The sequence below is a fragment of the Python bivittatus genome, unplaced genomic scaffold (assembly GCF_059951505.1).
Source record: "Python bivittatus isolate LINGU-HERP-01145 unplaced genomic scaffold, Pbiv_v1 ctg000480_np1212, whole genome shotgun sequence".
Taxonomy (NCBI): domain Eukaryota; kingdom Metazoa; phylum Chordata; class Lepidosauria; order Squamata; family Pythonidae; genus Python; species Python bivittatus.
The window spans coordinates 56,848,455-56,874,062 of NW_028277075.1; the positions used below are offsets into that span (position 1 = coordinate 56,848,455).

At 35.9% G+C, this 25,608-nt stretch overlaps 1 protein-coding gene across 2 annotated transcripts in view; it reads left to right on the top strand.

Moving 5' to 3' along the window:
* Positions 1 to 25,608, top strand: part of PDE3B (phosphodiesterase 3B) — a 61,610-nt gene that overhangs the window by 33,453 nt on the left and 2,549 nt on the right. The window contains exons 4-14 of one of the 2 annotated variants that reach the window (XM_088145987.1): positions 562 to 701; positions 7,061 to 7,170; positions 8,661 to 8,865; positions 9,393 to 9,469; positions 11,910 to 12,034; positions 13,233 to 13,370; positions 14,229 to 14,340; positions 14,853 to 15,005; positions 15,751 to 15,944; positions 20,490 to 20,693; positions 25,397 to 25,555. In XM_088145987.1, the coding sequence (XP_088002113.1) occupies positions 562 to 701; positions 7,061 to 7,170; positions 8,661 to 8,865; positions 9,393 to 9,469; positions 11,910 to 12,034; positions 13,233 to 13,370; positions 14,229 to 14,340; positions 14,853 to 15,005; positions 15,751 to 15,944; positions 20,490 to 20,693; positions 25,397 to 25,555 (1,617 nt within the window). The remainder of the gene's footprint in view (positions 1 to 561; positions 702 to 7,060; positions 7,171 to 8,660; positions 8,866 to 9,392; positions 9,470 to 11,909; positions 12,035 to 13,232; positions 13,371 to 14,228; positions 14,341 to 14,852; positions 15,006 to 15,750; positions 15,945 to 20,489; positions 20,694 to 25,396; positions 25,556 to 25,608) is intronic. The other variant, XM_088145988.1, reaches the window with a different exon arrangement.

The window sequence follows — 25,608 nt, forward strand, 5'->3', positions numbered from 1 at the left end:
TACAACTGTTTTCAATCCCCACCTCAGCTAACCTGCTCCCTTGGTTTTTTTTCAGTCCTTTTCACCTATACTTTTCTTGCTTTCCTTCAGTTTGTCTATTCTGATCTTTATTTCAGTCTCTACGCTTCTGAGTCATGTAATTTCCCTGTACGACATTCGAATTCCAGCCAAACTGACAACTTTCCATTCCTTATTGAAGGCTGTTTAACTGACAAAGAAATGAACTTCCTATGTTACTACAGCATGTCCTCCAATCAGTGTTGGAGTCTGTGTTGCCCAAAGTACAGATATTAATACATTTATATAAATGCAATCCTCTGTGGTGCTTACAGCAGCAATATAAATGGATAAAAAGAACTGATGATGCTGTAGTCAAACTTTTTAAAGTTTAAAGTTGTTTAAAGTTTAATTACTTCAACTAGCTATTATATATCTTGATACACTTGATTTAAATTGAATGATACTAATACGTAGTTGTGTACTGCTGAGAACTACAAAGCATGATTTAAAATGGTTTTTTATAAAAAAAAAAAGTATAATTTTTCTTAACTTGTTCAATAGGTACTGAGCAGCCGAAATAGCTTACCAACGCCGCAGTTAAGGCGAAGTTTAGGAACCTCAAGTTTGCTGCCCATTGATCCAGCTTCTAGATGGGAACGCAATAATGGCAAAAGGTCACACCATGAGTATAATCTTTCAAGGTTAGCATCTTACCAATATAGAATACATACCGTTTTTCACCTACAGTAGAAAATATTCAGACAAATGTATTGAATTGAATCAATGTATGGTTCTCAAATGCTATAACAATAGTGTAAAAATATATGTAATTAAATGAATTACTTCATTCAAGATGTTTAAAAAAGCTACTTTAGTTAGTAATTAATGGCAATCACTAATTCTGAACATCAAGAATTAGGAAATGAAATTGCAATTAAAGATAAGTCATTTTCTGTATAATAATTATTTATTGGATATTGAAATAAAAATAGGAGTCTAGCACCACTTGAAGCATTTAGTCAGTTAGGGTTAGGGGAAATAATAATTTTTCCTTAAGCTTAAGAATCATATGTTTTCTTGTTGATTTTTAACTGCACCAGTATATTTAAATCTTCAGTTTGCACACTAGTAGTTCTTTTGTGTAAACTGAAAAATAGCTAAAAGTCAGTGAAAAAGAATGTTAGAAATGCAGCTTGTGGTACATTGGTCTGGACATTGTGATGGAGAGGTCTCCTCTTGGGCAAGGTAAGAAGTGTAGCAAAGGTTTAAAAGAGAGAAAACATACATAAAAGCAACAGAGAATAATCAATATAAAAGCCATAAGAGTCTAATTAATCTGTCAGTCATGAAAGAGCTAGAGGATAATATGGAAGCCATAGCGCACAGACAAGAGAAAGTCTATCTACAAATTTTCCACAAATATATTTTCATAGCTATTGAATGATACTATTAACTGATTCAAACAAACATGTTTCAGATTTCACTAACCACCATTATAATAAACCTGTTTATTATAAAATGTTCCCAATTTTTTATCATCTCTTTTTTTTTAAATGTGCATTCAGTAATAAACTCCAAATGTTTTACACTCCTCCCTGTTGGAAAGGCCACTAGCTGAATTTATTTGGCAGAGAACTATTGGGGATAACATTTTTTTTTTTCCCCTTGGGAAACAGGATGCTGGGAGATAGTCACTTTGGGCAAATTTTAGGAGGAAATTAATGCTGTCTTTGAGAAACATAACTATTTTAAACTACTTTTTAATGTAGTGATATAGATATAGATAACTATTTTAAACTACTTTTTGTGTGATATAGATACAGACATTAAATAAGTTATAACTTTTTTTCCAAGTAGACAAATAAATCAAAGGACTAACAGGGAGATCTAATTACAATTATACAATTTTATGCAAGATCTAGAAATATAGAAAATATATTGAAAGTTGTCTTCTCTATCTAGACAATAAAACGTCAGGCTTTAAAAGTCTTCTGAGTTCTAAGCATACCTAAATGTTTTATACGTACTTTAAAGATTTCAAACAGCAGATGGCATAGTTTTACAACATAGCTGCTATTTTCTAGTTCATTTTTAAAAGAGAGAAGTGTAGAACATAAATGTTCCCTTAACTCTTAAGTATTCCTTTCAAATAGCATACCAAGATAGATTTGATAAAAATACATGCTCAGTATGCATTAGGATTAAATTGGCACTTCCATGTGTCAGCTTAATCCTAATATATAGGGTTACACATTAGTGTTATAAGAAATAGAATGCATTAATTTAAGGGCATAGAATTGCACAATGGACAAGTTAATAAATAAAAGAGTATAATGGTAAAGCACTCCAGGAATATGTTACCATACATTCCATTTCCTAATTAAATAGCATTGTCTGGAGAACAGTATTTGAAGATTGGACTATTCTTTTTTGGTAGGAAGCAACCTGTTTAAATATATTAATACAATACATATCCCAGAAATGAACTGTTAGCAATTCAGGATTTTCTAAATCGCTGGCATATATTTCTCAGAAAAAATTAGCCACAGCTAAAAACTTTTTCTCTAAGAGTTAAGACAACAGGAACAGAAATGCTATTTCTATCAATTTTTCTTCAGTCATTATTCACCAAAAAATACTGCGTTGTTAATAGGCAGCAGCAAAAAATAAATCAATATTATGCCATGTCATAACCATTACTTTCAATCAATTATATTATAACTTTCTTAAATCATCAATAAAGGTAGTCCCCAGTTTAAGAATGAGTTCCGTTCCTAAGTTCTGTCCTTAAGTCAAATTTGTATGTAAGCCAGAACAGTATTCTGTATAAGTAGTATTGTGTAATTAACTCAAACCATTGTATATTTAACTCAAATCATTGTGTATTTAACTCAAATTTTGCTGCAGTGGGCTCTCTTCTTAACTACAGGTTGTCTGTAAACTAGGTGTTCTTAACCTGGGGACTACCTGTAAATGTTCTATGATTGTACTGATAAGGAAAAAAAGATGTGTTATTTGAACTAACCTTTTTAGGCAGGTGTTCTCTCCTTCTGAACAATGAACTTAGAATTAAGAAAAGGCCTATACAAGTAGTCCTCGTTTAGTGACTGCCTCATTTAGCAACCATTCACAGTTATGACAATGATGAAAAAGTAACTTTATGACCAATCCTTGCATTTACAACCTTCACAGAACTGTAAAGCAAGGGAAAGCTGAAGTAAGATAATAAGCACAGTCACGGTTTCATTTAGCAACTGCTTCGCTTAACAGCTGAGTTACTGGTCCCAGTTGTGGCCACTAAATGAGGACTACCTGTAACTGTTTGAGGTGATGGTCCTCTATCTCTTTTAAATTATGTTGTGCTTTGTAAATTTTATATTCACTTTGTAGATAAGGCATTGCAATATCAAAAAAGAAAAAAATGTGTCACAGACTGAATCAGAGACTGAAAGAGTGCGACCAAGTGCACCCCTGCTTTTAAATTCCCTCAGTAGGGCTTGTGTCTTCAGCATTCAAAATTATGTGGTTGCTTTTTATTGGATATTGATAATAATGCATAGTTGCTAGGGAGCATGAAAAGTATGTTTTCTTGTGCCTTTGTCCTATGTTTGGGCTTCCCACAACAGATTGCCGGAGTAATTAGGCCTGTAGTCTGATACAGCACAACTCTTTATTATGTTTCTAAAATATGTTACATTTCTATGCTATTCTATGGCACCTAGCTGCAATTCTGTTTGTTTAATCTTTATTATATCTGTGAATATATCAATTATGTACAGTATCTGTGTCTGAAGTTCTTTATGCATAAGGTGCACTTATAATTATTACAACTGCTGTGTTGCTCTGATGGTTTATATGAAATGGTAGTAATAAGGAGGAAAAATGACTGGACCTAAAAGATTATACCTGTACCCTGTTATCATGGGAATATTTCAGATTATCATACTCTCTCCTGACAATTTAAGTGTTGCTATCTGGATGAATCCTTAGTGGAACTTCTCCATCCAAGTTCATCAAAGGATTAAAGGTATAACTTGATGGGACTCAACCTGAAAGTTGACCACATGCCTGGACCGCTGCATTTTAAATGGTGTGTTAATTGGAGATCACCCAGCTGAACTGAGAATGGAGAGGAGGTCAATTGGTGACTACTGGATCACCTCACCAAAATTTCTACCGTATCTTTTAAAGTTAGAGGTGGTGCCACATCTAGAAAGTTACCATCATCCCCTTGTATTAATTACAATAATATATAGTAGGTTAATGGAAACAAAGGCAAGATATACCCAGAATTTGGGAGTCATTAACACTAACACGTGACCTAGGTGGGATGAAAAAAAATGCTAATTCTATAACTCAAATGGCTCAAAAGTCACAAATGTTTTAGAAATTACTGAGGTTTAATTGCCTATGGCCCACAGGACTGCCCCTTAGACTTGTAAAATAATAGGCAAATTCTAATCAATCTTTCTTTCAGAGAAGAGGAAGTATCCCCTTTATCTGAATAACAAAGATCAACAATGGTTTGACTGAGAATGCCAGCCAATAAAAGGGACATTTAAGGCTGCCTGTGTTGTTTACAAACTTTATTCTTCTGAGACCCATTATCAGCTTCTGTCTGGCCTCCAATCACTATATAAATGTATCCTTAGAGAGAAGAAGTAGAGAGCTATAATAGATCCATGGCCTCAACTCATCCTTTTAGTCAGGCAAAATCATTCCTTTCTCTTTTGAGAGAACCTGGCCAATGCGATCCTTCTTCAAGGTGGGAGAGCTTTCTATACTGACCTAATTACAATAGTGAAAATGTATATCATGATTTCAGCACTCTGGATAGCTGGTTACTATACTCTGGATAGTAGTTACTTAGCAGAAGTAGTCTAACTAGAGTCACTTAAGACTGGGAAGATGCCAGGTAATGATCTTGTCTTACATGAAATAATTAAACTGAATTATAACTGGTAGGCCTCCTTGTTGACATCTCTGTTTATATTTATTTGTCAAACAGGGCAGATTCCTAAGACTGGGGGGTAGCCATAATAATCTGTGTTTATAAGAAAGATAATAAGGAAGACTTACCTAATCATAGACCTATCAGTCTACTAAGTGTCATAAGCAAATTATATTCAAAGCATCCGAATAATAAACTCCAGGCTAGGATGGAATCTGAATAAATTTTACAAGATGAATAAGTCAGCTTTAGAGAAGGTCGGTCTACATCTTTTTTTTATTGTACCATCTTATTTGGAAGTATGTACAACTTTATATGTGGCAACTTTATATGTGGCTTTTGACTAGAAAAATACTGTATGATAAACTCAGGAACACCAGCATGGATAGGCATTTTCTTTATCTGGTTGAAAACCTCTACGCCAACTCTCTAAGAGTTAGATATAATAATCCAGGGTTGGATGTAATAACCAAGGGTGCTTTCAGATGTAATATACATACAAAGCAGTATGTATTTTGTATGTATTTTGGCCCTTGCCTTTTTAATCTGTTTGTCATGTCCTCGAATTAGCAGGCCATAAGATCCTGATACTGATTTATGCAGTCCTTATCTCCCACTCTCCTATAGGGCTGAGAAAGGCAACGAACTCTATAGTCCAGTATTGCAAAAGGAATAAACTGATACTTACTTTCAAAAACCTAAATTCATGGTATTTGTTAAAAGGGCCAAAATACAAAGATGGAACATAGAGAGCAGCCCAGCTGAACAGGTTTACACTTTTAAATATCTAGGAGTGGTTTTCCATCCCATGGGAATTTGGAGACTCACTATGATTATGTCTCCCAACTGGCAACAAGATTTACAAATTCTTCCAAGGCAAAACTTTGGCCCAAGTATTGTTTGGAGGCCTGGTGGAACTTTATGTTGGGAAGAATGCTCTTGAAGTGGTTCAAACCAAATTTCTGAAGCCTATATTTGCTGCACCCAGAGGTGCAGCTAATGGCCATACCAGGTTAGAAGCAGGGATGCCTTAAATTGAGGTCAGGGCTTGGAGGCTGATGTTAAATTATTAGCTCAAGCTTCAGTTCTTCCTCTATTTCCTTTCTTCCTTCCCTTATTTATTTAAAAGATGTGTAGGGCCGCCCATCTTAAAACACAGCTCTGGGCGGCTCACAACAACAGTAAAACCCCAAATTATTAAAACCGTAAAACACAACCAAAACCTGGTGCCTCAGTCATCCCCTTGGAATGCTCCAACAACCAACCCACAGTATCCTCACACTACCCCAGCAACTTTTCATCAAGCTGGAACAATGCCATAGAGCAAATGCTGTAGGTTATCAGCAAGGTTCATACGATCCCTGGGATATACTCATGCCAAACATACACTTCTGCAGAGACTTAAATGATATCAAATTCCAGTTGGAAGTATCAACTTGGCACAGGGAAGCAGGACCTGGGTGACAAAAGACTTTTGGGAAGCAGCCAGTTATCTTTCCTTATATACATTTCCCAAGTTAAGGAATACTTTTTTCTGGGCTAGGCATAATATTTTGCCTTTGGCACTATTACAGGGAAGAAAAGATATTCTGAGACCCCTTACTGGAAACGTGTGCAGAACTGGGTATATTGAAACAGTTCAACATGTCTTATTTTACATCTTTGGGGACACGCACAAACTTTATCTTACCCCTGTTTCATCAGTACCCTGGAAGAACAGATATATGAGCTTCACTTTTATATGAGCTTCGCTTTTTTCAGACTGCAAATCCTCTATAGCCCAAATTATAGCAAGATACCATGTAACAGCAGTGAAAGTGAGGTACCAACTAATGTAAGATCTCCCATAGTCACAACTTAGTTTGTTGGTTAACCAGCCTAATGTCATCCAGTGTTTTGTTTTGTTTTGTTGTTCTTATTACTGCTTTTACTATTTTACTACTGTTCATTTTATTTTACTATTTTTACTAATATTTGATATTCCTGACCTTTGGCTGTAATGATTGATTGATGGCTTACATTTAATTACAATTTTAAAATGTACTTTCCTGTATTTTAGTTGAGTAAAATAAGAGAAGAAAAATTATTTTTTTCTTGTTTTTCAATTAGCCAAGGATCTTATCCAAATGGGCCTATTGTCAGCACAAACCTGTTGACAATACCGAAGCAAAGATCATCTTCAGTGACCTCAGCAAACAGTGCAGGTTCTAGACGAGCTGGTAAGAGCGTAACAATTATTTGTAAGTTGCCTATAGGAGTCCATGGAATGATACAATTTCTTTTGAAAACAATACATGTATACATCCTAAAATTTTATATTGCTTAGATTATTTTAATGCCTTTGAACTGTGGTGCTGGAGAAGACTCTTGAGAGTCCCCTGGACTGCTAGGAGGTCAAACCAATCAATCTTAAAAGAAATCAATCCTGATTGCTCATTGGAAGGATCGATAATGAAGCTCAAGCTCAGATACTTTGGTCACCTAATGCGAAGAGAGATCTCTTTGGAGAAGACCCTGATGCTGGGAAAGATTGAAGGCAAAAGGAGAAGAGGACAGCAGAGGATGAGATGGTTAGATAGCATCACTGAAGCAATGAGCATGAAACTGAGCAAACTCAGGGAGGCAGTGAAGGACCGGAAGGCCTGGCGCAATATGGTTCATGGGGTCACGAAGAGTCGGACACGACTTAACGACTAAACAACAACAACAACAAAGATTATTTTAAGTGCATTTTAACTAAAACATATTATTTTGTTGCTTGTTCAAGTAATGTATTGCATCTTTTGCAAAATAGTGAAAGATAATGTCTTCATCATTCTGTTTGCTACTGAAGTTAAGGATGTGAGTTGCTTATTGCTTATGTAGCTAAAAAAAGTGTCACTGATACATAAAAGGAAAGCAGTTTTTTTGTTTTTGTTTTGGTGCCTTTAAGTTTTTGTTTTTGTTTCGGTGCCTCTGACTTCTGGTGACTGCCTATACTAGTCCCTGCAGTTTTCTTGGCAAAATTTCAGAATTGGTTTGCCATTGCCTCCTTCTTAGGGCTGAGAGGGTGGAACTGACCCAAGGTCACTCAATTGGCTTCATGCCTAAAGTGGGACTAGAACTCACCATTTCCCGGTTTCTAGCCTGGTGCCTTCACCGCTACGCTAAATTGGCTCTCTAAAAGAGACAATGGGCAGGAAAATCCAAGTTTTGCAGAAATATCAAAAAATCTATAGAATAAACTTTAAGGTGAAAAAAAAGCCTTGCAAATTCATTATGAGCACTCACTGGCCATCAAATTTTAGGTATGGGGAAGAAAGGAAAATCAGATTATTCTAGAGAAGTCATTGCTAATTTGCTGGAATATTCAATAAAGTCCGTCAACATTATATTACAGGTTCCATTTGTATAATGCCTATTTTAGGTATTACAGATTTTGGCAATCCTAAAAGGGAACAGTATAGAATAGAAGGGTACAGAAAAGTCTTGGCTACTTGTAAAAGGGATGTGTGTATTTTGGCCAAATGAATGGAATTTAAATTGCCAGTTTTATATGTTTACAAGTCATTTATAATCATGGACATATGTACAGTGAATGTATAAATTATTTTGAGGAGTTCCTTCCCTCCACAAACGTGAAGAACATTTGTTGAGCTAGTGGTTTTTCATGTGTTATTCTTCTAACACATTTTTTATTTCTTTGGTTTCTCTGCCATCTCCACTTTAGGAATTTCTCAGAATCTAAGTCCTGGCGTTGGACCCAGTAATGGATTTCTCTCCAGTGGGTACCACCGATCACCTGTAGAATTTCCTGATACTACTGATTTCCTTACTAAACCTAGTATTAATGTACATAAATCTCTGGGAAGCACATTTAATTCTTCAGATTTTCAGCAACAATTTAGAACATCTTCATGTTATACCTGTAATAGGTAATGAACTCTTTTTAATTAATCAGTTATTTAGCATGTATAATACCTTTATTTGATAGAAGGAGTCATCCTGTGAGTTCCCTCCCCAAACTACTTGTTTTAATCAAATTGCTTGAATAACTTGTTACAATAATTTTTTTAAAAATTACTGGTTTGTATACAGTTGGCTGCTTTTCCTTGAATTTAAGTTACCTTTCTCTATTGATGATTCTCTGTGTTGGCATCAGCCTTTACTTTTTTATAGACTTCTCTCTTCTCCTATACACTGTCTAAAAATGTGTGAGACGTTAGCACCTGAAAAAAAAAACCCTATTCTCTAAAAATCCTCTATGCTCTCTTGAAGCCCTTTTCTTCCTGGGTGCAGCTAAAATGACATTTGTGGATACTCAAATTGGAGTTACAGCAGTGAAATTATTACTGTGCTATAATACTTCTTTATTGATACAATACTTAAGGAAAAATATATTCAGAAAAATGTAAATATGAATTTAAAAATGACTGTTCTATCTTGTTTTATTTTCCGTAAGTTGCAGACGACAGGTATTCAACTCTGTTGCAAACTCATTATTTGAATCTGTAGCAGAATGTCAAAGCCAAAAATCAGGTAAGTTTACGGACCATGTGAATATTTAACATCCTTGTTTCAGTAATAACTATTCCTTTAAGAATATGAATTCATGAAAACACTTCAGGTGATCCACATCTATTAATTTTATTCTCAGCTACAGTGTTCCATATCCAGAATTGTGTGACATGGAAAACTATGAGCAGAGTTCACATGTATAGAAAATGGGGATTTTACTGATTTCCCCATCTCCCTCCTCCCAAAAAACTTCAGTATTGCAAGGTTGGGCTTGCCAATACAGTGGGAGGTGATGCTGGAAGGTGAATAATTATTTATTTATTATTTATTAAATTTAGGAGGCCACCCAACTCCATAAACACTCTGAGTGGCATACAGCATTAAACATTGTAAGAACAAAAGAATCAAGAAAAGAACAATGTACTGTATGTCCTAAGGAAAAAAAGAAACCTAAGAAAAGAACAATGCATGTCCTAATTAAAACCCTAAGTTTTAATTCTTTTTTTCAATATATGCATGTTTGTGGTAGAATACTTGCTGAAAAGATATAATTGATGATAATATTAAGCTGAATACAAAAAACAACTTATTTTTTTAATCCAACACACCTATTAATGGTGCAGGCAATCCTTATAAAAAGCTTTTTTAGAGATAGTATGCAGTGGAGCTTGCATAATTATCCTAGGAATAATCTGCTCTTTTGGAGAGCCTGTTTCAGAGGAGTTGATGAGGGAGAGTGAGATAGTCCAGGCAGGTTGGTATAAATCTCTTGCTGCTACGTGATACGTTGTTTTTTACCTGGAGGACAATTAAATTACAAGAGCTTCTATGGTACTTGCAGTCTTGAGTATTATAATTAATAAATACTTAAGGCTCCAGGCTAGAAAGCAGGAGACTGGGAGTTCTAGTCCCACCTTAGGCATGAAAGCCGGCTGGGTGACTTTGGGCCAGTCAGTCTCTCAGCCCGCAATGTCAGGCTTGGGCGACAAGCCAATTGGTCAGTTCCTATCGCAACCAATGGATCAACATTCAGTGATCCAAAAAGTGGACCCCGAACATGCAGGAAAAGCCCTAGAAAGAAAGAAAAAAATCATTTTCTATTGTTTCTCAAAATAGGCCCAAGTACCACCATACTTTGGTGGTATGAGTTATAGAAAGAGGGGGAGAGAGGGAAGTAAAATTTAACCACACCTACCCTTTGAGATATTATGCCTGAAATATATAATTATGCAGAAGGCTGTACTCATTAGCCGTGTCTCTAATATTAAAAACCAGTGTGGTATAGTGGTTAAGGTTTTGGACAAGAAGTGGGGAGACTCAGCCACCATTAACCACAAAAGCTCACCAGATCATTTAGGGATAATCACTCTCTCAGTCCAACCTACCTCACAGGGTTAGCATTGTAAAAATAGGAAGAGGAAGTGCTATATATGCTATCTTTTGCTCCTGGATGAAAGGTGGGGGAGAGAGAGACAGAGAGAAAGAGAGAATGTCCCCAACTCTGCTTTCTCTGTTCCTTACTTTTCCAGGTTGAATACCAAGGACTGAAATGGGAATTATTCTTCCAATTGTTTGCATACATTATGTGTAACAGAAATTACATGAGCAGAATCTCTTTTCAGATTTCTCTGTTCAGTCTGAGGAGGTCAGGGATGTTTTCTATCAGAATGGTATATAAAGACCATCTTCCCTTGAACTCTCCCAGAAAGATATTACATTATGTCATGCCCCCAGGTACAAGATTGTATATGACTTTTACCCCCTAACTTTGAGGGAGGAAATTCTTTATTTTTACATAGTGTGTATCCTGTGTAGTATTTTCAGTTGCACTAACCACCAGGAGTCAGTACGCACTTGGTTTATCTTTCTTGGGAAACATCAGCTGTATGAGCCAAATCTTATTCTATGAGGTTCAAACTCCATAGGGGGTGGGGCGGGGGGTGGAAGTCATGTAAAGCCTCATACAATGTGGCATAGCATCTCTCTCTCTCTCTCTCTCTCTCTCTCTCTGGACTCAGAAGTTGCCTATATCATATTAATGTTTTGGTTGTTACTGTTGTTGTTTTTTGTGGAGAGGAGTGTTTCTACTTTCCCTTAGAAGTCTCGAGCCCAAAGTATGCTTTGGAATACTGGCAAATTTTGATGAATTACCAGAAACATCAGGGTCAAGGAAAAGAAGAGATGGATGAACTGAATGTGTGCATTTCCACATTTGCAACATTGGATATTTGGGGCAAAATTATAAACTTCTGAAGTACTATTTTTTCAAAATTAAGATACTTTAGTATTTATTTAAAACATTTGTATATTTTAAAAATCTCATAACAGTTTACAGTAATTCCAGTATTTTCAAATGTTTTATAAAGGCATACAATGGAATTTAGATTAGGAAATCATATTTTTTGAAGTTGGACAAATTTGCTTTGATTAAATTGTTAATATTATTTGCACTTGTTTTAAGGTGAGGATGGAAATAGCAATGTTTCAAAAGACTCCAGCCATCTTGCAGAGAAACTGCACAGTGAAATGGGAGAAGCAAAAAATCACAGTTGTCAAATGGATCAAACTAAGAATTTTCAGTCTAATGTAAGTATATTATTTCAGGAATATCTATGGTAGTTTGACCTGTGTTTTTAATAAGAGGTTTGATTTTTATTGTAAAAAACTACTTACTTCTATACTTCAACACTGTTATTATATTATTTAAACTGAATTTTGTTTTTTTTCTTTAATAAATCTTGAAATTTTCAAAATGTCAAAATCAGAAAAAGATGCAGTAAATGCATACCAAACATATTATTAAAAACACAATGTACATATATTTCTTCATATGATGGTAACAAATTCAATCAATTTGCTCTCAAGTTATAATTGGAATAACATTCTGGCTCTCTGAACATCTTTGTTTTCACACACACACACACGCACAATGTCCTGAAATAATTGACTTGGACGGTTTATGGTGGTGTTGGTGCTTTGTAGATCATTATTGATTTCAATTGTTGAATCATAAGTGCTATTAACAAAAGAGCTCCACTTATAACTGTACCAGCTGCTTTAGCAAAGCCCTGATTGAGGTTTACGGAAATAAATAAATAAATAAAATTGGAAAAAAGTACTTCAAATTGAGAATCCGCAAAAACAATGTGGTGAGGACTGAACATGTGAATAGTGAATGAGTTATTTTGGTGGTAGTATATGCAGTGGAATATTCCAGAGGAGGACATATGTCTAATTGATGTGAAGAAGAATACTCCACATGGAAACATTTTGTTATAGACCCCTGCTGTGTTGTTGATTTGCAGTTTTACATTTAATTTGAAAGGCCTAATTTTTCCCCTTGTGACAGATATCCCAGCCACTACTAAAAGGATTCTTCCTTGGTAACCATTCTGTGACAAAAATCTATAGTGAATGATGATTAGATCTTAGAAATGAAAAACGGTCTTAGATTACTAGGGCAAGATCTAGTCTGGAAATCAAAATACCATTTCTAATTTTTGCCAACAAATACATTCTAGTCTGTATTCAAATAGTAGAAAATAATCCCTGTTCAGTTTCTCCTAATTCAGTGCATGCCATAAAATGCCTGTGTTGCAGTACTGAATTAAAGTCTTCCATTCAGCTCCTCCCCTGTTCAATTGTGATCCAGAAGACTTTCCTCCCTGTTCTGACTAGTGCTTTAATCAAGAATTGATTTTATACTAACAAAATAGTGTGCTTTATTCTGTGATAGTCACTTTCATCTTACTGTTCTTATTTATTATTATTTTTTCTCTCACAGATTGAGGAGGATCCTTCATTAGAGCTGATGTTAACAGAAAACCACAGTTCATTAATAGAGGAAATGAACAGCTGGAATTTTCAAATATTTGATCTCGTTCAAAAAATGGGAGATAAATCTAGAAGAATCCTCAGTCAGGTTTGTTGCTGCTGTAGATATTCTGTATATTGTATCTTGATAGTTTTAATTGTGCATATATGAACATTTTGAAAGCTATTATCTCCATATAAATACATATAGATATATGTCTGCATATATCTATTTTTCAAAATGAACAGTTTCTTTCCTCAGATAGTTCCATGTGAATGGGTAATTGGTACCCATGTGAATGGGTAATTGGAGGAGGTAGATAAGAATAAAAGAAGCTGTTGAAAACTATTGTTAACATAGGGTGGAAATGACTGCACACACAGCTGCTCTTACAAATCTTTCTACTGTTTTTACTGAAAGGGAGGGGAATGTATATGTTGTATGTGTCTTTGTATGTTTCTATAATAGAGAAAGTATGGTTAATATATGTACTTATGGATCAATTAATTTTGTAAATTAATTAATCCTTAATTAATATTTCATTTGAGATATATCTCGGATTTGCCCTTTTTGTATGTATATATACATATACATATATAGCTGTGACACTTGCACAGATTTATCAGATAGGAAGAAAATCTCAAAGATTGGCTGAAGCTGGATTTAGCAAATGTAGGTTATATTAGCTTTAAATATTAGTTGGATTTTGACCAAAAACATTAATAGTTTCAATTGTTTATATTCAATTCAATATAAATTGTATAAGGTGATTCCCTTCCTTACCTGCCTGTTAGCACCACTTGTTCAGGCTGAGGTGCTCTTGATCCTCAGGAGCAACCCTTGGCAGGGCAGAGGGCTGCTAGAAAGAGGAGAGGGGGGAAAAAACAGACATTCATTCTCAAAGAATCTGAAAAAAAACTGAAACGTTTATCATGGTGTTTTAATATGTGTCTATTGTGTTTTTAGGTTGCATTTACATTGTTTCAGGACACTGGTTTATTTGAAATTTTCAAAATTCCAATTCAGCAATTCATGAACTACTTTCAAGCACTAGAAAATGGTTATCGAGACATTCCCTGTAAGTAATAGTTTACAAAATTAGGCTAATTTATTCATCTGAGCCATCCATTGTGTTTTATTATATTATATTTGTAAGGAACTATTACTGTAATTTAGTAGTATTTTATTTCTGTTTCTTTTATTTATTTTTTAATCTTACAAATTATGGGATAAGAATAGATTTCTAAAAAGTAATAATAAGAAAAATAAATAAAACAAAATGTGTGTAAGGCTTTGCTAAATTAAAAAAATAATGAGAGATACGAATGAAATTCTCACTGAGTCTTAGTGAAAAATCTTATTGAGTCCCAGTATGACTAAGCTATACAGTTGAAATTCTGGTGGTCTGTTAACTGATGAAGAACAGATGTGCAAATTGTTTAATGCAAGGAGGGGGGGAAGCTATCATCTGTGAGGCCCTTTTTCTTGAATTAGAATTCTGCCTTTGCCTCTATCTTTTGTTTCCTTGGGTGATTGACTCTTCATATATAATGGTAATGTTTACATTTAATAAAAACATTATTATTTTAGATCACAATCGAATACATGCAACAGATGTTCTTCATGCCGTATGGTATCTTACAACAAGACCAATTCCTGGATTTCAGCAAACAGACAGTGATTCTGGGACAGGAACCACCATTGGTATGTCTGTGGCATTCTTCCACAAGGATGCTGTGCCTGGTAGGATAAAATGAATACATTTGAAATAAACATACACTGGTTTGAAGGCTGCATGCTTGAAGCTAACATCTAGTAGCTTTTACAATCAGATTTTAGGGAACTGATTGAATAATTGCTGACTGCCTTTACTTCTTAGCCAAGTAAACTGTTTTCATTTGGAACCCTACTCCTGAATAAGACCTGTATTTTACTGCAATGCTCAGCATGATTGGCCAGCATGTTTCCAGCAACTAAAATACATTAGAGTAATATTTCTTTATTTAATTATTAAAGTAAACCCCTCAGACTAAAAATATTTGAAGTATTTAATTTAACTAAAGCTTTTTAAAATTATTCTACTGGAAAAATGAAATAGTACTCAACATTCCAACATTCTGTTTCAATGAATATATATTTCCTTAGAACATTCTGTAATTTTTAGCATCACGTCAGTTGAATAATTGTTTAATATTATATAAAGTACATTGAGATACTAAGGTATATATTTTTTAATTTTTATCACTTGTGCCTTCTCTCACTGTTCTGGAAAGTTGTTCATCTCTCTAGCTCAGATGTTGGGGTAATTTAGGGGACTTTTAGGAAAAGAATGAAAAGCTTTATTCTGACAAATAGGGTCCTGATTTAGGGAATATTTAACTGGATCCAGCACAGTGAAATCTGTGGATTGCTAGGTATGTTGAAAATGTTTATAAATATTCTGAATATTGTTTAAATGTTATTTTTATGCTTAATTTTTGGGATACAGAAAGTGATATTTCAGCTGGCCATGTTGCCTATGTTTCCTCCAAAAGCTGTCCTGTTGTAGATGAAAGCTATGGATATTTAGCATCAAATATTCCAGCCTTAGAATTAATGGCTTTATATGTAGCAGCAGCCATGCATGATTATGATCATCCTGGTCGGACAAATGCTTTTCTGGTAGCAACAAATGCTCCACAGGTAAGATGGCTTTCTGTAGTACTGGTAATGTGAAAAGTCATATACTGTATGCTCTCTAATTCAACTGTTAAAATTTAGCATTAAACTATAATCATATTTGCCAGCAATTCTGATATTTTAAGTTTTATACTCGCAGAGCAGTATATTTAAAAAGCCTTGTTGCATTATTACATGAGATCTTTTTTATTTTTCAATACCAAGAGTCAGAAGCCTTCTATTTATGATCATTTATTTCTTTTTCTTATTCTTTCTGTCCTGCTTTCATTCCTCTTCCTAACATTGAACATTTTCAAGTAACAGTATATGGCTATATGTAGTTCTGTTCCACTTATTTCAAACTAGGAGCAGCTTAGTTTTACCCAATGATATTTAAAAATAATTACAAATATAATATATTTTACAGGAAAATTGTCATAGCAGATAGCAAACTACTGAGGATTCAGGCATTCCAATCACTCGAATAGACATTAATAACCTCCCAGCTACATAAAACATTTTCAGTGGATGACTGCTTGTGGATGATATTTTTTTTCTTTTGTGGAAAAGTAATAGCTCCAAGCATGCAATGAGAGCGTAATAACATAAAAATTGCTTTGTGGGATCAGGCTAACACCTATCCTAGTGCAACATTTTTTTTTCTCACTTTGGCCAGGCATATACCTTACGTGCTCACAAGGAGACACACCCCTCTCTCACTATTGTTCCTCCTGCAACTGGTATTTCAAGGCATACCACCCCCACCTGTAGATAACATTGATTCTTCAATGTTTATAGCTCGATAGACCTGTCCTCCATAAGTTTAACACTTTTTTAAACCAATCCAAGTAAGTGGTCATCATCACATTTATTTATTATTTAGGGTTATGTATTTATTAAATATTTATTATTAAATATTATTATTTATGTACATTGTTTTATTTTAATTAGTATTTATTCTTGTTTTATTGTAAACCACCCAGAGTCACTCCTTGAGTGAGATGGCTGGTGACTAAATTTGAAATATAAATATATAAATAAATAAATAGATATGCCACTTTAATCATATATAACTCTAAGCAGCATACAGGTAGTCCTTGGATTATGACCGCTCATTCAGTCACCATTCAAAGTTATGACAGTGCTGAATGAGGGGGACTTGGGGTCGGTCCTCGAAGTTGCAGCCATTGCAGCATCCCCACAGTCACATGATTGCAATTCGGGTGCTTGGTAACCAGCTTGCAATTATGACAGTTGCAGCATCTTGCAGTCATGTGATCACCTTTTGGATCTTTCCTACTGGCTTCCCACAAGCAAAGTCAGTGAGGAAGCCAGCAGGAGGTAACAAGATGCTCCCACAAGTCTCTTCTCCTCCTGCTACTTCCCCCGCCGTACTCTGTACCACCACCCACTCTCCATAGTGCCTGCCCATGGTACCTGCCTGCCTGCACTCTGAAGCACCCATCCATGGCACCTGCCCACCCATCTGGACTTCATAGTGCCTGCCTGCCCATAGCTCTCACCTGCCAGCCTGCTTGTCTGGATTCCTGCCTCTTCCCATGTCATAGTCACATGACGTCCTCGCTTAACAACCTGAGCAGTCCTCAGCTTATGACAGCAACTGGAATTGCTGGGATTGCCATCACTAAGCGATGGGGTCCTGTGACATCATGCTTTACAACTGTATCGCTTAACAATGGAAATTCCAGTCCCAATTGCTGTTGTAACCCATGGACAATCTGATTAGATTACTAATCTTAGTAGTACTCTACTCTAATTAATAATTAGATTACTACCTAATTAGAGTTAACAAACATTAAAACCAATAAACTTAACAGAATAAGTGCATTCACATAATAATATCATCAGGAGCAATCCTCAGTTCACGTTGTATCAGCTCCAAGACAGAAACCAGATCTAACATGTAGTTTCCCACATGACTCAGACCTCTGATAACCTGGAACTAGATAGTGGTTTCATGATAGCCACGAATTCCCAAACTGCTTCTGATTCCTCCCTGAGGTTGAAGTTGCAACACCTTGAGCCTGGGGACTTCCACTGCCAGCCCAGTGATGAGGTTAAGCAGTTCAGGAAGAGATACTCCTACGCAGAAGGGGATGGCACAACAACAGCAGTCCCACCTTGTCCCTTGAGCCTAACTTCAGGAACAAGGCCTCACATCCAGTTATTTGTGGAACAGTGCCTCTGTAGAGCCTTCTGCATGACAGTTGCCACCCCTCTTCTCTTGCCTTGGGCTTGCACTGATGCTCACACCCAAAACTTAGATGGGCACACTTCAGAGAGGGGAACACCTCCCTCTGCATCCACCCATGTCTTGGTAATGGAAGCCAGCTTTGCCCTCTCATTCCTGATGAAATTGTGGATAAAGAGAGATTTATTACTGGCATTCAGCAGCTGCAGCTGGAGACAAGGCCTCCAAGAGCCTGGTAATCTGGTTTACAAGGTGGGATAATGCATTTTGGGATAATGAATTTCAGAAGTTAATTATATGGAGCGTGAGGGGTTTTTTGTTGTTGTTGTTGCTGTAGTGTTGCTCTAAATCTCCTTCCAATCAGCTTAATTGGATGGCTCCTGGTCCTACTGTTTTGAGACAGAGAAATACTTCTTCCTGCCCACTTTCTTCATGCTAGGCATGATTTTACACACCGTTCCTCAATCATCTTTTTCCCAACTTCAAGAGTCCTAGACTTTCTAACTTTTCTTGTACGAAAAGTGTTTAAATTCCATAATCATTTTAATTTCAAATGTGGCAACCAGAACTGTACACGGTATTTTAGAGATGGATGGATGTACATTTTTGTAAGGGCATTACATTTTCATTTGTTTTATTTCAGTCCCTTTCCTAATGATTCCTATGATAAAATTTGCCTTTTTCATAGCTTCTACACATTGAAATGACATCTTCATTATCCACTATCACCCCATGAACTCTTGACTGATTAGTTATAGGCAGCTCAGACCCTATTAGAGTATACAGTATGTGAGGTTAAGGCTCTCTGCTGCAGTGTATCACATTACATTCACTTGAACTGCATTTATTATTTAGCTGACCATTCACTCTATTCTGAGCTAATGGAGCTCCTTCTGGTTTTTTTCATTCTTCACCAAGCTGAATAGTGTGATATCATCCACAAAGCTGTCCAACTTGCTGCTTGCTTCTAAGTATAAATACACACTTTTGTGATGAACTTGATATATGCTTTAAACTTCATATTGCCTGTATCACCATTGATTCCCATGACGATCAGGATGTAATATGGATTCTGTGAGGTTAGAGAGGGCATTTGGAAGTGTCGACAAGCTGTCTCATCTCATGCTAATGTAAGACGAGAGCCTCAACAACTCTTATATTCAAGAATCTTTTGAAAGCTATGAGTTTTTGGAACTAAACCATCCTAATTAGTTCCTCATCCATGCAAGGACAGAATAGGCTTTATTGCACCACTTTCAGTAGGAAATAGTCTGATCATCATGAAGTCCATTAAAATCTTCCAATTTCAGATAATTTCTTTGAAGCCCAGGAACAACTGAATTGAAATATGCCCTGCTTTATGTGTCAAGTTAATTGTCATTGCAGCCTTGAAATCCTGATGTAATCTGACAATGACTTTATTTATTTATTTATAAGATTTACATATCTTATTAATATAACAACAGTAAAAACAATAAAATCAGTTAAAAAAAGCATAAAAATTCCTGGTGCCCCAAAAACTACACACACCCCACACATCCAAAAAAACTTTACTGTGCTCCAGCCTCCCACTGCCACAGAGCTTGTGGGAAAAGCCAGAGGGGCCTGGCAACTCTCAAGCAGAAGGGTGTTCCGACCTTTATCATGAATGTTGGTCCTTTGTACTCACATTTAATTTCTGGTATCCATATTCATTGTGATACCATACTGGGATGTTCAATCTAAGAAGCAACTGTGTAGCAGGGCGAGCAGAGACATTAGTAACATCCCCAATCTGCCCTTTGACCCATTTGGCCCATCACCAGAAGCAAAACATCAAAGTTGCTTAGTGAGAAGGGTGGAATTATTATGGACTGCCACAATCCCTCTCTCCACAATATAGTTACACATGTGATGGTACACAACTGACACACCCAAGATCACTGTGAATCAGATGCTAAGACAGCCAGATCGATCACAAAAGAGGAATGTGTTTCTTTTAACCCTCTTTTCACTCTATAATATTGTTTGGATATTCTCTTTTTCACCAAAAATCTCTGTGCTTTGAAGATTTGGCCTCTCTCTCTCTGCTTCACCCTTTCCCTCTCTTTTCACCAAGGTAGTAGGGGAATGACTAAGTAGATGCTTCTCTGATTTATTTGAATATGGGTTCTTCCTTAACAGTAGGAAATTGAACTTAGTCTGTGTTTGCTGAATCCAATTCAGGTAGTGTTTTTGTTTAGAGATTTATATCCAATTGCTCAGTATAATTTTTCCCATATAACTGTTTTGTTCAGTTTCTCAATGATAATATTAAATAGCTATTAGAGTTTTGTGAAATTTCACTTTTTAAAATATTTGTACTAATTATTTTGCAGGCTGTATTATACAATGATAAATCAGTTCTAGAAAATCATCATGCAGCCTCTGCATGGAGTCTCTTCTTATCTGTACCAGAATACAATTTTCTGTCTAATCTTGATCATGTGCAGTTCAAACGATTTCGATTCTTAGTGATTGAAGCAATCCTTGCAACAGATCTCAAGAAACATTTTGATTTTCTTGCTGAATTTAATGCCAAGGTTTGTTGTTCTAATTATGATTATTATTCATTAATATTCATAGATATTATAGAAATGTGTAGAAATATACAATATATATGTATTGTATACTGTATAAGCAATATTGTATACTTTTTATTTATTTATACAGTAAATAAAAAGTATATAAAGAAAAGGTTTATAAACTAATGAAAAATATAGAACAAAGTTAAATTAACCAAACCAAACTATAACCAAATTGTTACAGACATTTGTATCTGCATAAAGACCAATAAAGTTCACATTGTAGCCATATAAATAGCTTTCAGATGGCTTTTTAATGCATTACATCAGGGTAATTTGAAATGGTAATTCCTTACCAGGCCATCGCATGTTTTGTTTGTGTCCCATACACTTTCACATTGCATTAAGAATCCCTTGCACATAAAGAAATATAAAATCAGGAAGAAAAATAGTCCTAGTGTGGGGTAGAGCAACCTTTACCTACCTGGGTAGCAGTTCAGGAAGGGTTAGGATGTATGTAGCAACAATTCCTCCCCAGTGATCCTTCCAGTCCAATGGTACTTTTTACAATGGGGCAGGCAGCTTTTAATCCACTTACTGTAAAGGGGCCAGATTAGGCCCTTAGTTCTGTCTGTTTTCAGAAATTTCTGAGTCTACCTCCTTCTTTAGCCAGCATGAATAGGCAAACTTTGAGCCTCCCTTAAGACCAGTGTTTCTCAACCTCAGCAATTTTCAGATGCGTGGACATCAATTCCTGGAATTCCCCAGCCAGCTGGGAAATTCTGGCTGGGGAATTGCTGGCTGGGGAATTCTGGGGGTTGAAGTCCACACATCGTAAAGTTGCTGAGATTGAGAAACACTGCTTAAGACTGTGATGCCAATTATGCCATCTCCCTCTAAGTATTACTATGTTGTAAATTGTCATATGCCACATGTCGTACATCACATAGTTCAGAAAGCATATTTTGCATGATTGTCACTGGGGGAATGATGGGCTTTCTACTGTGAAAGAACAGTTACATTTAGCTGAGGAGAGGAACTAGGCAAATCATACAATCCTGTATCCTTTACAAATTTTCCCATATATGAGCCCCTATTCCTGACCCTCATTCCTGGAAATTGTGGGGCTTGTTAATTTGATTCTCTAATCAGAATTTGCACATTAGTAGAAATTGAATGTGCACTATCAAATACAATGTTTTCAGATTTTCAACTGGAGCAACTCAGTTTATTTATTTGCAATGCTTGAAAATTATATTGTCTGTGTATAGAAAATGAAAAGTACTTTGAGATTTTTTAAAATATAAGTGGTATATAAATATTTATTTAAAATATTTATATTTAATCTGATTTAGAGACTCAAATTAATAGCCTAATTTGGCCCATTTAGGGAAAACGTATTAAAACTGTCTCTACCCCATTAAAAATGCTCAAAAATAGAATACAAAAGCAATTAAGAAAAATGAAAAAAAATCATACATAAAAGCATTGTGAAGGGGTATCTTAGTCTGTTTCAGTATTTAAGAACTCTTCCCAACCCATATCCTAAATTTCTTGGCTATTTTATACTAATTCACTATGACATGCCAAATTCATAATTAGTAATCCAATGTAGTGGATTACAAATTTGTTCAAGTCTCAGAACAGAAACAAAGAACAAGGATAAGCAATGGGAAAAGGAAAAAGCACAAGTTTATTGTGCTTTTGCTTTTCTAGGCTTATAATACATTTAATCAGACACATAAATGATAATCCAGAGATAGGATCATCAGTGATATCAGAGGGAATGAAATGCTGAAGATATATAATCTTCACATTCACATGACATTGATAATGTCAATGAAATCTTGAGAATACCCATTCAACAAACAATTGTTTGGTGTGACAGACATTCATGTACTGGGGATTTGATTAAGATTTTTACAGTGGTAGGAACACTTGGCCTCAGTTCAATTAATCATCAGAAAAGATGTTGAACCTCTTAACACATTCTTGCTCAACAGAATTCTCCACACAGAAAGTGGCATTTTAATTATTTGTCAGCTATGTGGCATATCAGTGATAGTCTCCATTGGTTTTGGAGCAGCCCAAATTCTGGAAGGTTTAATTTATCTTTTATTCTTTTACATACTGTAGAGACTGGTTAATCTCTCTGGGGGAGATGGGCAGCATATAAATTTATAAATAAATAAATAAATAAATGGATGGATGGATGGATGGATAAATTTATTCTTTGTAAAATGTGGTAAGCAAATAATATATATCACACTGGAAGATGTGCAGATGTATAGACTCTTGATATTATGCATGATATCACTGGGCTCTGTAATAGGGCTGCCCAACGCCGCAACAGGGAAAACACTGAAATCAGTTTGCTAAATGTAAGGCAGTACAGGCCTACTACACTAGACTGGCAAAACAGAACATTGCCCTGAATGGATTGTGATACCTTTGAGTAGTTTTAGCTGAGAATTATTAGCAGCAATAAATTTTCTGTGGATCTGTTTTATAGCAGATTTTTCATGGTGCTAATTTATGTGTATTTTAATTTATGACTAATTTAATTCACTGGGTGAATATTCCAGTTTAAGAAATGCCTAATCTAAATCCTGTTGTTGAAAATCTGTAGTGAGCCAGAGTAAATTTGATTGCATTATAGGGTTTGTTGGATTTCATGATGTGCTGAGTGGAAGCTGGAAACATGGAAACATGTGAAATAGTAGAACAATTGTGAAGTGTTCAGTAGTACCTAAAAAGTTAAGCCTGCTGCATGGAATTATTCCATTCCATTCCATTCCATTATTTCATTTCCTTTCATTATCTTATGTTTTGACACCTGGTGACTGCCTGAACATGTCCCTGTAGTTTTCTCAGCAACGCTTTTGAAAGTAGTTGGCCATTGCCTTCTTCTTCCTAGGGCTGAAAGAGAGTGACTGGCCCAAAGTCATTCATTTGGCTTTGTGCCTAAGGCAGGACTACAACTCACAGTCTCTCAGTTTCTAGCTTGGTGCCTTAAAACACTGCACTAAAACTGGGTCTCATGGAATGATTTAGATTAATAAAGGTTAATAAAGTTATTGATATCCTGATGGAAAATCGCTAGAGCCTAAACAACAGATGAACTGACATGAAGTTTTGATGAATGGGAGTTAAGGAAACATCCTGTAATACTTTAATCACCTAAAACATAAAGGTCCTTCATTGACTTTCACTAAGATTCAATAAAATTCTAAACAGTTTACAAAGAGCTAGGTATTTCCACTGGTGTTATGGTGAGTTGTCAATTACAGAGGGCTCTGGATGAAGCAGATTATCTGCATCCCTTACAGTTTGGGTTCAAGCCTAAGCATGGGATGGAGACCACATTGGTCACACTTGTGCATGACCTGTAGCAGGAATTAGATTAGAGACTGTTCCAAAACTTGGCCCTCACCCTCATTCTATTCAGTATCTACATTAAATCATTGGGAGAGATCTTCCTTTGGCTTGGAGTGAGTTTTCATCAGGATGCTGATAATACTCAACGGTACACCTCTACCCTGAGTCATGTGGGAGATGAGATAGAAGTCTTGATCCAGTGCCTGGAGGCCATGAGGGATTAGATGAGCAGGAACAAACTCAGAATGAATCCTAACAAGATGAAACTGCTGTTTTTGCATAGGCTCTTTGCTAATAGGTTAGCTCCATCTTTAGCTCTTGACAGGGTGGAATTCCCCCAGAATAGCAGGTGTTCTCCTGGACTTATGGCTCCTGATAGAGCAGCAGGGATAGGTCACGGCCAGAAGAGACTTTGGCCTGTTCCAGTTAGTTCACCAATTGCAGCCTTTCCTAGACTATCCTTGAACATGATTCAAAGGCTACAGCATGAATAGAATATGACCTCCTACTGTCTGACTGATGGAAGCCAGTACACCAGAGTGATGCCAGTACTGCGGAGGCTGCATTGTTGCCTTGCCTTCTGGACCCATTTCAATATGCATTTCAATATTACCTAAAATACCCTTCATAGCTCAGGTTTCTGGGGCTGTCTGCTCCAGGCAGAATCTGCCTGCCCAATTCATGCAGGCCAAGAGGTCATGTTGAGTGTTCTTACCCCCTAGAAAGAAGGAATTGGCTGGCATTCTCTTGTTTCCTGAAGTCAGGCTGGCCCTTTCTTTGCTGTTATTCAGGAAATCAATGAAGACTATGCTTTTCCACAGACCCTTGAGTGCTACATAGGATTCATTGAGGAGTGGCTGTCAGGTTGGCTAATGTGATTCAGTTTAATTATTTTCTTATTCAAGTAATTGAGCATAAATAAATTTCAGTCCATTGTGGCTTTTTAAATATTTGCTGAATTCAATGGGTTTTTTTGCAGGTATCAGGCACAAAATGCTAGGTAGGAGCAAGCAGCTGTGTGTCAACAGGCAATTCTTTAAAATTCCTCCTTAGATATATATATATAGAGAGAGAGAGAAAGAAAGAAAGAGGAGTTGGTTCCAATTTATTGTATTCAATAACATTTAAATCCCATATAAGTGTGTGTACATGCCCACTTCCTTGGAAGTAAGCTATATATCTAGGAATTAGTTCAAATTAAATATGAATAGTGCAGAATATATGAACAAATGAAACTCTACTCTGTATAAGGAACTCCTGAAGGCTTTTGAATGTATATATGAAAAGGTATGAAAGGATTGAAGAAAATGTTTAGTTTATGCCTTTGTCTCCCTTCTAAATAGGTAAACATGAATGGACATGGCATTGAATGGAGCAATGAGAGCGATCGGCTGTTAATATGTCAGATATGTATCAAGCTCGCAGATATCAATGGTCCAGCCAAAGTCAGAGAACTACACCTGAAATGGACAGAGGGAATTATTAATGAATTTTATGAACAGGTAACCTTGTGTAAGCAGAACATATATGAGAAAATAATGCAGATAATCTTATA